Below are 14041 nucleotides of genomic sequence, written 5' to 3' on the forward strand. Positions count from 1 at the left end.
CCTTTCAATTTTTTTTTCTTTTGCATTCAAAACAATATATAAAATTTACTAAAAAATATAAAAATTACACATTACAACATACAAATTTACAATAATAATTCAAAATTTATATTAATTAATCCTAAATACACGAAAAAAAAAAAATATTTAAAACGAGGCGCCCAGATCTGGGCGCCTCGTTTTGAAATTTTTTTTTCTTTTGCATTCAAAACAATATATAAAATTGACTAAAAAATATAAAAATTACACTTTACAACATACAAATTTACAATAATAATTCAAAATTTATATTAATTAATCCTAAATACACGAAAAAAAAAAAATTAAAAACGAGGCGCCCAGATCTGGGCGCCTCGTTTTGAATTTTTTTTTTTTTTTTCTTTTGCAACGAATTAAATTAAAAATAACTTACCTCGATTAATAATTTGGGGATTGTACTTAATTTTTGCTCCGAGATTTAGCTTTAGTGAGTTGTATTTAGTTGTAGTGAGAATAATTTTAGATGGAGTGTGGTATATATATGAATTTCACCCTTAATGGCAATATTGTAAATTTTTTATAAAGTAAGGGTAAAATGATAATTTACTTAGGGGGGTGGCGATAAAATGAAAAGGGTGGCGGAATATAAGGATTGGGATAATTTATTTGCAGCTCATGACCCGACCCGATTAAAGTGGGTCGGGTACCCGATCCAAAGAAAATATTTTTTTGAGAAAATTGACCCGCCATTATAGGATCGGGTCAGCGTTCAATGGGTCAGCTCAAGTGAGTTGGGTATTTTTGAAGAGCCCTTCTATGCGGATAGTACTACGGAAAATATTTGTTTTCCAACTATGTAATGTGTGGAGCAACTATTAGGAGACAAACTCAAAACACAACTTGAATAGGACAAAATTATACTATAATAATAGATGGAATGTTTGTTACTAGGGGTGTTCAAAACCGGATACCGGGTCGACCCGGTTTTCCGGATAGTGAAAATTGAGTTTCGGATCCGACTCGGTTTTGTTAATTTTTTGTTTTTTTTTATTTCAGAGATGAGTAAAGAGTAAAGACAGTATGCTCTAAATTACCATCATCAATTCATCAGTTTATCATATACAAGCAAAATTACCCAGCTAGTGAATCTACCATCATCAATTCATCATATACAAGCAGAATTTTGTTATATATAATCTACCATCATCATATACATCAAAAATATTGAACAAGTTGAACAAATATCAGAATCAAATATTATAATGGCTACCCAAAATCAGAATATCAAAACAATAATCAGAATATCGGAAAATGGTGATGAATCCATGTAGATCTTCAATAAGTACCAAAAATGGCTGAATAAATCTGTGACAAAATCGAAAAAGGCAAAAAAAAAAAAAAAAGTACCAAATAGCAAATACTGAAATTTGCGAAAAATAAGTACCAAATCTGTGAAAAATTTGCGAAAATGGTGATGAATATCAGAAAATCGAAAATGGTGATGAACTAAGATGACAAAATCGAAAATGCTAAAAAATTAAATCAGTGACAAATATCAGAAATTGCGAAAAAAAGTAAGAAGAACTGGAGAAGAAGAATGGTGATGAATTGAAACAACATTTTATTAAATTTCGTTCTGAAATTGTGAAAATAAAATCATATTAAAATTGATCAATTTAACGTCAAAATTGATCACTTATAGATCCCATTTAAAATTTTTTATATTAATTGATCTGTTTAAGTTATACTTTGCGTTGAAATTGATATCTTTAAAGTCAAAATTGATAAACACCCAGAAAATGAAAAAATCGAGGGAAAGCATGTGATGTTACACGTGCGAATTGGGCTGGCTTAAATTGACGGTCTCATAATGAAACCGTCTCGTCCAAGTTTTTGTGAACAGATTATATCGGATCACACCATTTAATTAATAGGGTCAAAAGTCTCAACCCAAATCCAATTATTTCGTATCAGGTTCAAGTCAAGTTAGCAGGTTGGATCAACTTTTCCAAGCTTACCCAAAATTTAAATGGAAGAGTATACTAAAAAAATATACTTTATTAAGATTGTCTCATCGTGAAACCACTTAATATAAGCCGCCTTGTTTTAAAAAAAACACCGAAAAGAAAATATTTTTCATTTCACTTCATTAGTTTTTAATTAAAAAGTATCAAATGAGCAATAAAATATCTAATTTAATTCCTTGAAGCAATAAAAATCTCCTCGAGTCCAAATCTCTTATGAACTCACCACAAACTCCATCCAATCAACACCATCAATTTCTTCAACGTGTCAAAATCTGAGTCGCTTCACGTACACAACTACCCCATCTTCTTGGTATTATAATCTCATCTCAAAACACTTTTTTCTTTCTCAACAAACCTTCTCCAATGGCTTCCTCTCCTTTCCTCTCTTTCTCTCTCCTCTTCCTCATCTCTCTCTACTTCTCCTTCTCCTTCTCCTTTGCTTCTTCTTCCTTCAGTCAAGACCTCCTTATTGAACAAGTCGTCGATGAATCTGAACCTTCTTCTACAGATGACTTGCTTTTGAACGCTGACCATCATTTTTCTCTTTTCAAATCCAAGTTTCAGAAGAGATATTCATCTCAACAAGAGCATGATCATCGATTTAAGGTGTTTAAGGCGAATCTACGCCGTGCGAAACGACACCAATTGAACGATCCTTCTGCTGTTCATGGCGTTACTAAGTTTTCCGATCTTACTCCACGAGAGTTTAAAGAAAAGTATCTTGGATTTAAAGGTGGTAATAAGAAAAAGTTGAAACTTCCTGCTGATGCTAATAAAGCTCCTGTTTTGCCTACTGATGGTCTTCCGCAAGATTTTGATTGGCGTGATCATGGTGCTGTAACTGAAGTCAAAGATCAGGTTATTTATTTAATTTAAATTCTATTTGTGGATTGTTTTCTTTGTTGTGTTTTCTTGATGAATTTGTTTTGATGTTGTGAAATTCGTATTTTGTTGAAGATAAGGTTCAGAACTCGGCGAAATACTAAATAATTGATTAATGTTATGTAACCAATCAATTATTGAGACAAATAATTTATTAAGCTAGCGCTATGGAACAGTTTGGATTTCAATTAGAGAATCAATTATTCGATTGGAAGGAGTGATAATATGTTTTGGACGTTGGGAAGAAAAATTTGTCATCTTGTATTGATAATAGAGTACTTAATAATACTATTTGATTGTGTTTCAAGCTGATTAAAGCAAAAGAGTTGTAAGCTATCTTAATATCTAAAACATAAGAGTATATAACACATATTGGTTTGCAAATTCATAGAAAAACATGTAGAGTGAATCATCTGCAATTATTATTTTACTGTTGAATTAATCCACTCTTCCTCTTTTATCATATACTGAAGCAGGTTATAGATAATTAACCTGTATTTGACTTGAATTGGTTAGGGCTGTTACTTGTTATTGAATACTGATGTTAGTTTGTGGGCATGCTTCAGGGTTCCTGTGGTTCTTGCTGGTCCTTTAGTGCTACTGGAGCCTTGGAAGGTGCTAACTACCTGGCGACTGGTAAACTCGTTAGTCTGAGCGAGCAACAGTTGGTGGATTGTGACCATGAGGTTTGTGCTTTTTGATCGTTTTAGTTTGTTGTGGTAAGCTCCTTAGTCCGGGCGCGCAACATTCACTCTTTAGTATTTTTGTTTGTTGTTTGTGCTTCAGGGTTGGATCTTGATTCTTTGATTGTTTGTGTGCTTGTTTAGTCTTGACTCTTGAATACTTATCTTGCTGCTTGTCTTTAAAGCAGTTTTGTAATGTAATCTAGTCATTGACGGTTCTCATAAAGAGAGAATGTTTTCACTTATGGGGTGTGCTCTTTATTGTTTTCAAAATGTATGGCGTTTGTGAATTGAACTTTGGCTACCTTTTACAGATTAATTATATTTGATGTTGTTTCTTTGATTGTGTGCTTAGTCTTGAATGCACGCTTGTGAAATACTCCTAAGATAAATTCGCTTATTGATGATGCCCATAGTTAGAGGATTTTTTTTCATTTGTTTTGTATAGCTTTTTGAGTTACTCTTTAGTGTGTGTGAAATCAACTTGGGATACCTTATACCTTTTTTAAAATGAAAGAAATTTGAACTCTTTTGAACTTATTTCTCCTACATTAAGTTAAAATATCAGTTGGTGTTTGGTGTTGCATGTTCAGACCAAACCCTTGACAACTTATTTCTCCTACATTGCTGATGCTTGCTCTTTTAATGATTGTATAATGTTGCTGAGAAGTTGTTATGATATATCAATATCGTTTTCGTTCTGCAGTGTGATCCTGAAGAGCGCAACTCATGTGATGCTGGTTGTGGTGGTGGGCTGATGAATAATGCTTTCGAGTACATACTCAAGGCTGGTGGTATTCAGCGGGAGGAAGACTATCCTTACACAGGCACTGATCATGGTGCCTGTAACTTTGACAAAAGCAAGGTTGCTACAACAGTGGCTAACTTTAGTGTTGTATCTACTGATGAAGAGCAAATAGCTGCCAATTTGGTGAAGTATGGTCCCCTTGCAGGTATGAAAACAATTTTGTCACTGCACCTACTTTTTGGACAATAATCCAAGAAGATTGGATTTTTAACTGTTTTTTTCTATTGCAGTCGGCATACATGCAGGTTACATGCAGACTTACATTGGTGGAGTTTCTTGTCCATTGATTTGCCTTAGGAGCTTGGACCATGGAGTTCTATTGGTTGGCTATGGGTCCGAGGGTTATGCTCCTATAAGGTTCAAAAATAAGCCATATTGGATCATTAAGAATTCTTGGGGCCCCAACTGGGGAGACCATGGCTATTACAAAATATGTAAAGGCCGCAATATTTGTGGTGTGGACTCCATGGTTTCTTCTGTAGTTGCTGTGAATCTTTAAGCTTCAGTTCAAAGTTAAAAAGCTATTGGATAAATCCTTGTTTCCACTGTTCATTCGTTTGATCATTGAACAAAAGGTGGTTGTAAATATATATTTGCTTGGCAGTTTCGTTTTAATCACAAAACTATATTGTAGCTTCCCTTTCCAATAGGAAACAATACTGTAATCTTATGCAATTAAGTACTCATTTAGTTCTATTTTAATTAATAATTCTAGTGCTGTCTTATTAAACAAATTTAATATTGTTGGGCTTTTGTTTTTGACATTTACCTTTCACTTTCATCTGGTATGTAGCCTCATGTTATGATTACTGATGCCTTTAATCATGAACGGGTAAGGGAAAAATATTGCAGAATGATATAATTGAGAAGTGGACTTGACACACATTGGTCTAATTAATGGCAATTCTATAAGAATTCATAGTATACTTATGTTAGCAGCAATTACAATGGTGTCAAAAGGGAAAGCAAAAAATTAGTTTCTAACATTTTAAAATTATATTTGTGGGGCATAATTAGCTTTGATAATCTTAATTAGTGCATGAAAATCAGCTTGGGCTACCTTTTTTGAAATTTATTAAACTTCAACTCTTTTTGAACTTATCTTATAAATCAAGTAAATACATTATAATTCAGTTGGCATTAGTGTTGCAAGTTCCGACAAAACCCTTGATGACTATTAAGAATGGACTATTTTGCGAAGCACACTGCTTTTTCAGCATTCTTCCATGAATGATTGCTAATGCTTAGTCTTTTGATGATTGTATAATGTTGCTAAGATAGAGATGTCTTTTAATTGACCAATTCTAAATTGTATAATCTTTATGGATGGGCAGAAGTTGTTATGATATGTTAATAACATTCTTGCATGATTTGTCCCACATTGATGAAATAAAGATGTGTGCACAATTTTGAAGTCATTGGAACTCTTCTTTCAATCACCAATTGATTTTTATATGTTAGCATTGACAATAAGTACAGTTCAGTGCGATCCCAAGAACGCAACCCAGGTGATGCTGGCTGCAGTGGTGGTGGGTAGCTGGTGGTATTCAGCTGGTGGAAGACCATCCTTACACTGACACTGATTGTGGTGCCTGTCCACTAAAGCAAGGTTGCTGCAACAGTGGCCAACTTTAGTGTTGTATCTACAGATGAAGAGCAAATAGCTACCAATTTGGTGAAGTATTGTCCCCTTGCAGATATAAAGACAATTTTGCTCGCCTTGCACCTACCTGGAATCTTATGTAACTAATCACAAAACTTTATCGCAACTTGTCTTAAATTTGAATCGTTGTAGAGCTTAGAGACATTCCAGTAGGAAATAAAACAGGAATATTATGTAAATATTTACTCATTCAATTCTATTTTATTTAAATTTAATGTTGTTTAGAGAACAAATTTAATATTATTTGTTGGGGTTTTGTTTTAGACATGAACCTTTTACTTTCACCGGCTAGGCTGCATGTAGTCTTCCTAATGATTACTGAGGCCTTGCTTCATGAACATGTAAGGTAGAAATATTGCAGAATGATAGAACTGAGAATTGCACTTATTGCCAAATTGATTTAATTACTGCCATTTGTATATGAATTCGTACAATACAAATCTTAGGAGCAGTTTACTATGGTGTCAAAAGGGAAGGAAGGAATTAGTTACAAAAAATAGGGTAAGAATGGTTAGATTCAGCACTCTGCTGTAGCCTATAGAACTTTACATAACTGATCAAAACTATCATTTTTCTACTAACTAGCAAATTGGTGGAATATGACAACATTTTGCAGGTAAAGATATAAATGGTACAACATACATGTATAATATAACACACTTCTAGCACGTATTTGTATGCGAGGAAGATTTCCGGTATGCTTGATTTGTAGGAGGAATTCTCACCTAGTGACGCCAGTTTAACATAATCTGCAATAATTAGTCAACAACCAGAAAGCTACGGCAACCAGACCTCCACAGCACATATATAGCAGGGTGACGAGGTTGCCAAAGGTGTATGCCTCTTCGGCTTGAAACAAATGAGCTTCAAAAAGAAGCATGGTACATTGGTGCCAACAGCATCACTCATCATCGTCATCAAGGGATGCAAATGAGAATGGTTGGAACTTGTAACCATCTCCTTCAAAGAACTTATTCTGAAATTCTACCCAATGAAGTCTCATAGCATGAAGGAATGCACTAAGAGTTTCCATCACTAATAGGACACCAACAGTGGCAGATACAAATACAGTTATCCCGATGATCAGGATCACGATGTTGTTATACCTACAGTCATGAAATAAAGTAAATACTATATGTTCTCGCTTCATTTAATAGATCAATTATATTTATATAGAAAGCTTACCCCCAGGCCAAAAGCAACACTTTATCATAGAAAACACTCGAGAGTTCTGAATGTGCAAGACTGCAAGAAAGTATAATAAGTCGAATATCAAATTACCTCGGACTGACATTTTGTAAAAAAAAAAAGAAGGAAACAACCATTTTCAAAAGAAATTAAATCTACAAGCTACATGCTCAAAAGTCTGACTCAAGACAAAGCTCTAAAGTAAACAAATGCTACTCAATCTTGTATAATTTGCTACAATTGCAAATTTACGCTTTTTTAGTTTGTGGTTTGAGTTTAGAGAGAATAAGATAAAATATTTGAAATATGTGGATGAAATCCAGAAGGAGAATAAATGTAAGGATAAAAAAAGGTCGTTTCCAAAAAAAGGAAAATGAAGTAAATTTAGTGGGACAGACTAATATAGAAAATCTAGCAAATTTAGAGGGACTGAAAGAGTATCAAAGATGGAGCATGGAGTAGAATATCTTGGTCAAGGTCAACGAAGGTGCTAGGCAAGAATGCAAACTTTCCTTCAAACGTGAAGTAGCTTCTCGAAGATTTTGAGTACTAAGTCTTGAATTCAGAAACTCAACAGATATAAGAACTACTCTCTCCGTCCCACGAATTTGCCCTACACTCCTTTCATTCTCATCCACACATTTAACTTCCCTTTTCATTTCATCCTCACACTTCTCCCACTTTCCCATAAAATACCAGCTTACCTACTTTTCTTAATTTTCCCACCAATTACCATTGGCAAAATTGAATACTCCCATCATCTTTATCAAATCCAGCACAAACCACTGCTAAAATCATAGATTATAAATGAAATCAAATGCATTCACCAGACCCCTTTCTTCCCCGATTTTCCTCCTTCCCTTAGCAACACAAGTCAATGATTTAAAAACTTATTTCCCCCTTCTCCTATCTTTTCACCGTATCAACAATGTTTCCATTATCATGAGACATTTTCTCTCCCTTCACTTTCCTTTTATCTTTTATAATTAATACTATGCTATATGTGGAGCGTAAACCCATGGTACAGTTTATTTACAATGGAAAAAGCATCAGCCACCTACCTGAGAGCCCACAATCGCAAATATGAAGCTGTATTCGAGACCGCTCCGAGCACAAATTCTATGGTGTGTATTAATTGGTGAACAAAAATTTCACTGAATTCAAATTCATCATGTACATGTGAATCGTGCTCCATTTCAAAATTCAAAGAATCAGCAGCATCATCAAGAAGCGAATATGAACGACCTTGGTGCCGCTGCGATATAAAATGGTTAATTTACAGTGAGCATAACAGAAGAACTTTTCCATCGTCCAGCGCAATTAAAAAAGAAAGATAACAAAGCAAAAGGCACCAATTAACTCGTTAACAAGTTGTAGATTTAGCATACTTCTTCATGTTGCTTCTTCAATAGAAAAGGCTTAGGAAATAGCATCCATGGTACAGATATGAGAGCCAGAAAAAGCAACAAGATCTGGCAAACAAGTGCAACAAATCTCAGAAGTCATGTAAATCATCTTCACAAAGCACTGTAGAGAGAAAAAAAGTGGAAAAACCTGAAGAAACTTCTGACCAAAAAATAGCTGATTCTCCCCAAGATCATCAGTTGGACTTAGGAACATGTATATTAGTATATGATAAAGATCAGCTTTAGAACCAGTGCACCATTTGACAATAATGAGAAGTGAAAGGTAGCCAAATAGACTGTTTAAAAAAATCATCTGGGGAACAAACTGATACCTGGACAAACAAATTTTAACAAGCATTATTACAAGTGAACATGTCATATCGCAACCAAAACAATGTCAACTCAAAACATCAATTACCATATATTCAGGTCATTTTTGAAGAACTTGGCATTAAAATAGCTCAACAAGATTCCAAGGTTCATGTGCACCACTCCAAGAAGAATCGACATTTTCATCTTCAAAGAGTTAAGGAAAGGCAACTCACTGCGACTACCATGCCAAACAGGATCTACTCCAAATGGGTAAGTATCATGTACTTTTATCAAACCAGATGTAGAAGCATCCCTGCCATAGTCACATGACTAATTTGTTTATTATTCACGAAAAAAGAGAAGGAAGAGAAAAGAAAACACAAAAAAAGGTTTATGTTTATACCGGCATGACGTTTCATTGCATGCATAGGCAGAGGGTCCAAACATTTCAAATGGACGCGAAAAGAATTCATTATAGATCAGTCCCGTGTATATAGAGAATAAAGCCATCATCATAATTAGATAGCGACCACCAAACGCCATCTCCATAATATCTCCAAGTTTCTAGCGATTAACAAAAAAAAAACTATGTTAGCAATATCAATGGTACAAAAATCAAAAACAATCAACAGGTTATTCGCTTGGACGCCAAGCTTTATTCAGTCATACAGCCAACAAAATCTTAAATGAGTTGATCCTATCAGCAATAACGGCAAAAAGGAAAGCAGGGGGATCATATTATCACATGATCCATTGAAGAATAAAAACCTATAAACTTATTGAATATTGATCTGATACACTCAAGAAGGTCAAAATCATGGTGTCGTGAAGGTTAGCGGTACACACTCAAGTAGAAATAGCTCAAATTCCAATAATAGTTGGAGCTCAGACAGACTTAAATGGTTTACCAACTGTACTCACAATTCTGAATATTTAACAACCAATTATAGATGGACACGAGAACAAACCCTTTGCTCAATTTATCTGGAGTATAAAAGTCCTGCACATTTAACTAACATGTTCTTTTCAAAGAAGCAGTACAATGTATTTAAAAATTTCGAATCAAAGGATCATTAATATACTTCAGTTCTATAAAGCACGCCAATTGACACTTTTATCTGACATGCAACGATCATCGATTTTTATGAAGCTTGACAATAATAAAAGCAACTGTTTTGATTAGCCATTTTGATTATTTCGATATTCCATTATGATTTATGATCCAAAGCTAGGCCATTTCAAAAAAACCCGACTCGTTTGACCCGAATCTTAAATGACGGGTCACAAAACAGAAAAAGTATAATTTAAGGATAGGGTACTCAACCCGTCTTAACCGGGCCAGGTCGTAGACCAAAAACTAATTTCATCCGGGTACCCACTGACCCGTTTATTAGAGGGGTGAATTTTTTAAAAGGGTAATGTAATATGCATACAACCCAACATGCCTACTGCCTAGCAAATAGAAATTAGCATTAATTGGCTCTGCTTAATTGATACAACAACTAAATTCCTATTGTTCAAAATCTATGAAACTGCATTTTCGAATATTTTCGCTTTAGATGCTTTTCCATTGAAAAAATTTGCATCCCAAATTTCAATTTTACTAGAGGTAAACCCTTACAATATCATTCATCAACTGTTGAATTTTGTGTCAAAAAATTTTTTTTGGAGCTCGAAAATTCGTTTTGTTGATTGAAATATCAATTTATCCAGGTACCCATTGTCTCGACCCAATTTATCCGAGTATCCAATATCCAGGTACCCGGAGAAATCGGTCGGGACACGGGCTGTTAATATAGGTACCCAACTAACCGGGTATTAGGCTTTCGGGTACGTGAATGGCCGGGTACTCGGTTATGAACACCCCTATCCAAAGCTACACAATAGTGAATGATTTGCCTCTGAAACAAAGGGAATTAAAAACCTATTGTAAGTACAAAGGAAAATATTAGAGAAACCTCTGTTATCCTTCCTCTCGTATTAATCTACATTATCCAGGTCAAACACTGATCTTTACAACTCAAATATATTAAAAAGAGCTTGATCCTTAGAAAACTTTAGCAAAGAACCCCACACTTTTAAAAAGTTCCACATTTTTAAAATGTCGATGTATATGTAATATAAAAGAAAACAAATCCCTAGGATGGGCTCAGGAAAATTAAACTTGTAATGCATTGTATTTAAAGGTGAATTGGGAGTGTCTTAGACCCAACATGGGTGAGAAGATATGTAGAAGAAAGTAAAAGATTACATTTTATATACCATTTCAAAATTACCTACATGAAATACCACTCGCACACACTATCAAGCTTAAAACTTCCAACTTCCAACTTTAATGGAGTGTCACTCATCTAATACAAGAGAAGCTCTTTCGGCTCTCTAGTCTCTTTTCCTTTGTATTAGCCTTCTCAACATGTCTAAACCTAATTTAAAGACCTTATATAGGCCCTAAAACAGTAGAATAAACCCAACCCAAAAGCTCAAATGTGTCCACCAAGCAAAAGCCAAAACAGAAAACTAGAAAAAGCCCATAAACACCAAGGTGTCGAACGCACACATCATGTGCACCTTTTTTTCCTTGTTCAAGGCTCCCTTCATGAACTCCCATCTCCTTGCTCTTTATTGCTCCATCACCATGACACATCAAAGACCCCCCTTCAACCCACACATTCACCCTTGCATTCCCCACACTTCGTTCATCAAGGCAAGCTAGTTATTGCCCAATGTGTGATTGAAGTCTTCTCCAAACATGGGTGATTTGCCTCTTGTACTAACAAAACGGTATCATGGGGTTATAAAGCTAATTAGTTAGCTAGGAAAATAAGTTAGTCATGAGAAAGTAGTATACATGGAGGAGTGAAAGAGAAAATTCATAAAATTTGTGAAGAGGAGTGGAGGCATGGTGGTGAGGCAACGATTTTTCTTGTGGGGAAAACTATAAAGATGAAGTCGGATGGGGTATCGTGGATGGAGTGGTAGAATGTTGAAGACTGGAAGACAAAGGCCATTTTATTCCGGTACATTTTATATATGAGGGTAAGGGAAAGACTAGAACTTTAAGAATTTCAATGCAGTGACGTCAATTAAAGGGTAAAATCACTCCACCAGATTCATTTCGGCTGACTTTGTCAAAATATTACCACTTATGGGCCCAAATACGAGATCAACCTTGTTTCTTTAAAACCCAATTTCTTGCTCATTGTTAAAATCCAAGCTAATTTTCACCCACCTTGAGGAGATGGATCTTTGGGAGACCGGTATGTAATGCCTCATATTTAAGGGTTTTATAGGGATTATCTAGTCAATTAGTTAGATTGGAAATAAATTAGTAGTAGGAAATATATATATATATATATATATATATACATATATATATATATATATATATATATATATATATATATATATATACATATATATATATATATATACATATATATATATATATATATATATATATATATATATATATATATATATATAGGAGGGAAAGAGAAATTTCATCAGAAAATTTGTACACTTTGGAGATTGGATGAGTTTATATTCATTTTTGGAGTCACAAGCCTTTGGAATGCTTCTATTACTATCCTGCAATTGTAATCCTATATGGTACATTAAAACAAATATACTACTAATTTACACAGCAATTTACACCAGTTTTTTTGACATTTTATTGCTTCTCAGCCATTTTTCTTTTCAATAATATCTACTGCCATGGATTTGCCCGTTCATCAAAAAATCCTTACAAAAACAAGCTAAAATAAGTAACTAAGACTAATTAAGGTTGTGAATTGAAGTTATAAAAATACCTGGCTGGAGAACTTCTTTTCCCTCATGATCAAATACAATGTTGCTAAAAGCAAACAAATGCCATGGCCCCAATCACCAAACATTACAGCAAACAGAAAAGGAAAGGTAATGATTGTGTACACACCAGGATTTGCTTCCTGGTACTTGGCAACACTGCAACAGCAGAATCAGATTTATTGTTTACCAAAACTGCACTGGTGCATATATTGAAATAGGAATAACGATTAGGGGAGAGGTGTTTAAAAAAGATATATGGACATGAATCCTGAGAGATCAATTTCCAAATGCACAAAAAAGATGCACATGTCCACTTGGTTTTTCAATCAGCTACTTGAAATTGTTTTGCAACTTGTTAGTAGATAAAAGGTTAAGATAGCTCTAAAACTGTGTTCAGTGATTTCGAAGGAAATATATGAAAGATAAATTCCATGCACTAAAAAATTTGTATCATTTTAAAAAGGAAAAATTGCCTAAAATAATCCAACATTTTCACATTTTTCCTACAATAATCCCAAGTTTTGATTGACTATGAATAATCTCAACTATTGAATCATTTATCCAAAAATGTTGTTGGCAAAATAATAACCAAAAAATTCAAAAAGCAAAGTATTTCTTCCTCATCGCCATCCCAGCCCGACCACGAACTACCATCACACCTTGGCCACCCCTACCCTAGCCACCCTTCCTCAACTCCCGCTCCCTGATGATTCCTCCCTCCCGACGAATACCCTCTCCCCTGTTCCCACTATCTTTCTCACAAATCTTATTTCATCACAATGATTTTCTAGGTTGTGCACCATAACAAATTGCACAGCTACATCACAATGAATTTGTAGACATTATCTCTCCAATGACTTAACTTCTATTTTTGCATTCTATGAAATGATTTCTAAAACCTCTACTGAGTAAGCATGATTTTTAAGATTTTTATTACCTCATCATAAAGAAATAAAATTGGAAAAATCAAAATCCAAGATTCTCAAATGGAGTAGCTCTGCAATTTTTAGTTGTATATTGGTAGTGTGGGTGGTGGTTAATTGTGATGTTGCGGCGGTATGTCGATGTAGATGAATTGAAGCAACAAAGAAGATGAAATGGTGGTGATGATGGTAAACATCAAACATCATAAGGTAAAGTTGATGGAGTTAAATGATCAGTTTTTTTTGTTTTTCAATTGATCTTTTTATTTTTCTAATTTTATTTTTCTTTAAAAATTACGTGTTGTAGCAGGTAACCAGTTACCCCAGTCTATTCTTGCCAAATATTCCCTAAAGTTTGGATTA

The 14041-nt window shown here is 34.3% G+C and overlaps 2 protein-coding genes across 2 annotated transcripts in view; one reads left to right on the forward strand and one right to left on the reverse strand.

Annotated features, from left to right (window-relative positions):
- Positions 1–2235: 2235 nt before the first annotated feature.
- Positions 2236–5143, forward strand: LOC130811529 (cysteine protease RD19A-like). The gene is made up of 4 exons (XM_057677855.1): positions 2236–2864; positions 3455–3574; positions 4278–4524; positions 4610–5143. Exons 1-4 carry the CDS (start codon positions 2370–2372, stop codon positions 4876–4878), a joined length of 1131 nt encoding a protein of 376 aa, XP_057533838.1. The 5' UTR covers positions 2236–2369; the 3' UTR covers positions 4879–5143.
- A 115-nt stretch (positions 5144–5258) lies between these two features.
- The window catches only part of LOC130811528 (V-type proton ATPase subunit a3-like), an 18699-nt gene continuing 9916 nt past the window's right edge, over positions 5259–14041 (reverse strand). Inside the window, exons 11-18 of the mRNA XM_057677854.1 lie at positions 12758–12911; positions 9352–9512; positions 9055–9261; positions 8785–8968; positions 8619–8702; positions 8292–8485; positions 7228–7287; positions 5259–7148 (exon numbers count right to left, since the gene is read on the reverse strand). Coding sequence (XP_057533837.1) covers positions 6944–7148; positions 7228–7287; positions 8292–8485; positions 8619–8702; positions 8785–8968; positions 9055–9261; positions 9352–9512; positions 12758–12911 — 1249 coding nt within the window. The 3' untranslated portion in view covers positions 5259–6943. The remainder of the gene's footprint in view (positions 7149–7227; positions 7288–8291; positions 8486–8618; positions 8703–8784; positions 8969–9054; positions 9262–9351; positions 9513–12757; positions 12912–14041) is intronic.

Source organism: Amaranthus tricolor, chromosome 4, assembly GCF_026212465.1.
Source record: "Amaranthus tricolor cultivar Red isolate AtriRed21 chromosome 4, ASM2621246v1, whole genome shotgun sequence".
Lineage (NCBI taxonomy): Eukaryota > Viridiplantae > Streptophyta > Magnoliopsida > Caryophyllales > Amaranthaceae > Amaranthus > Amaranthus tricolor.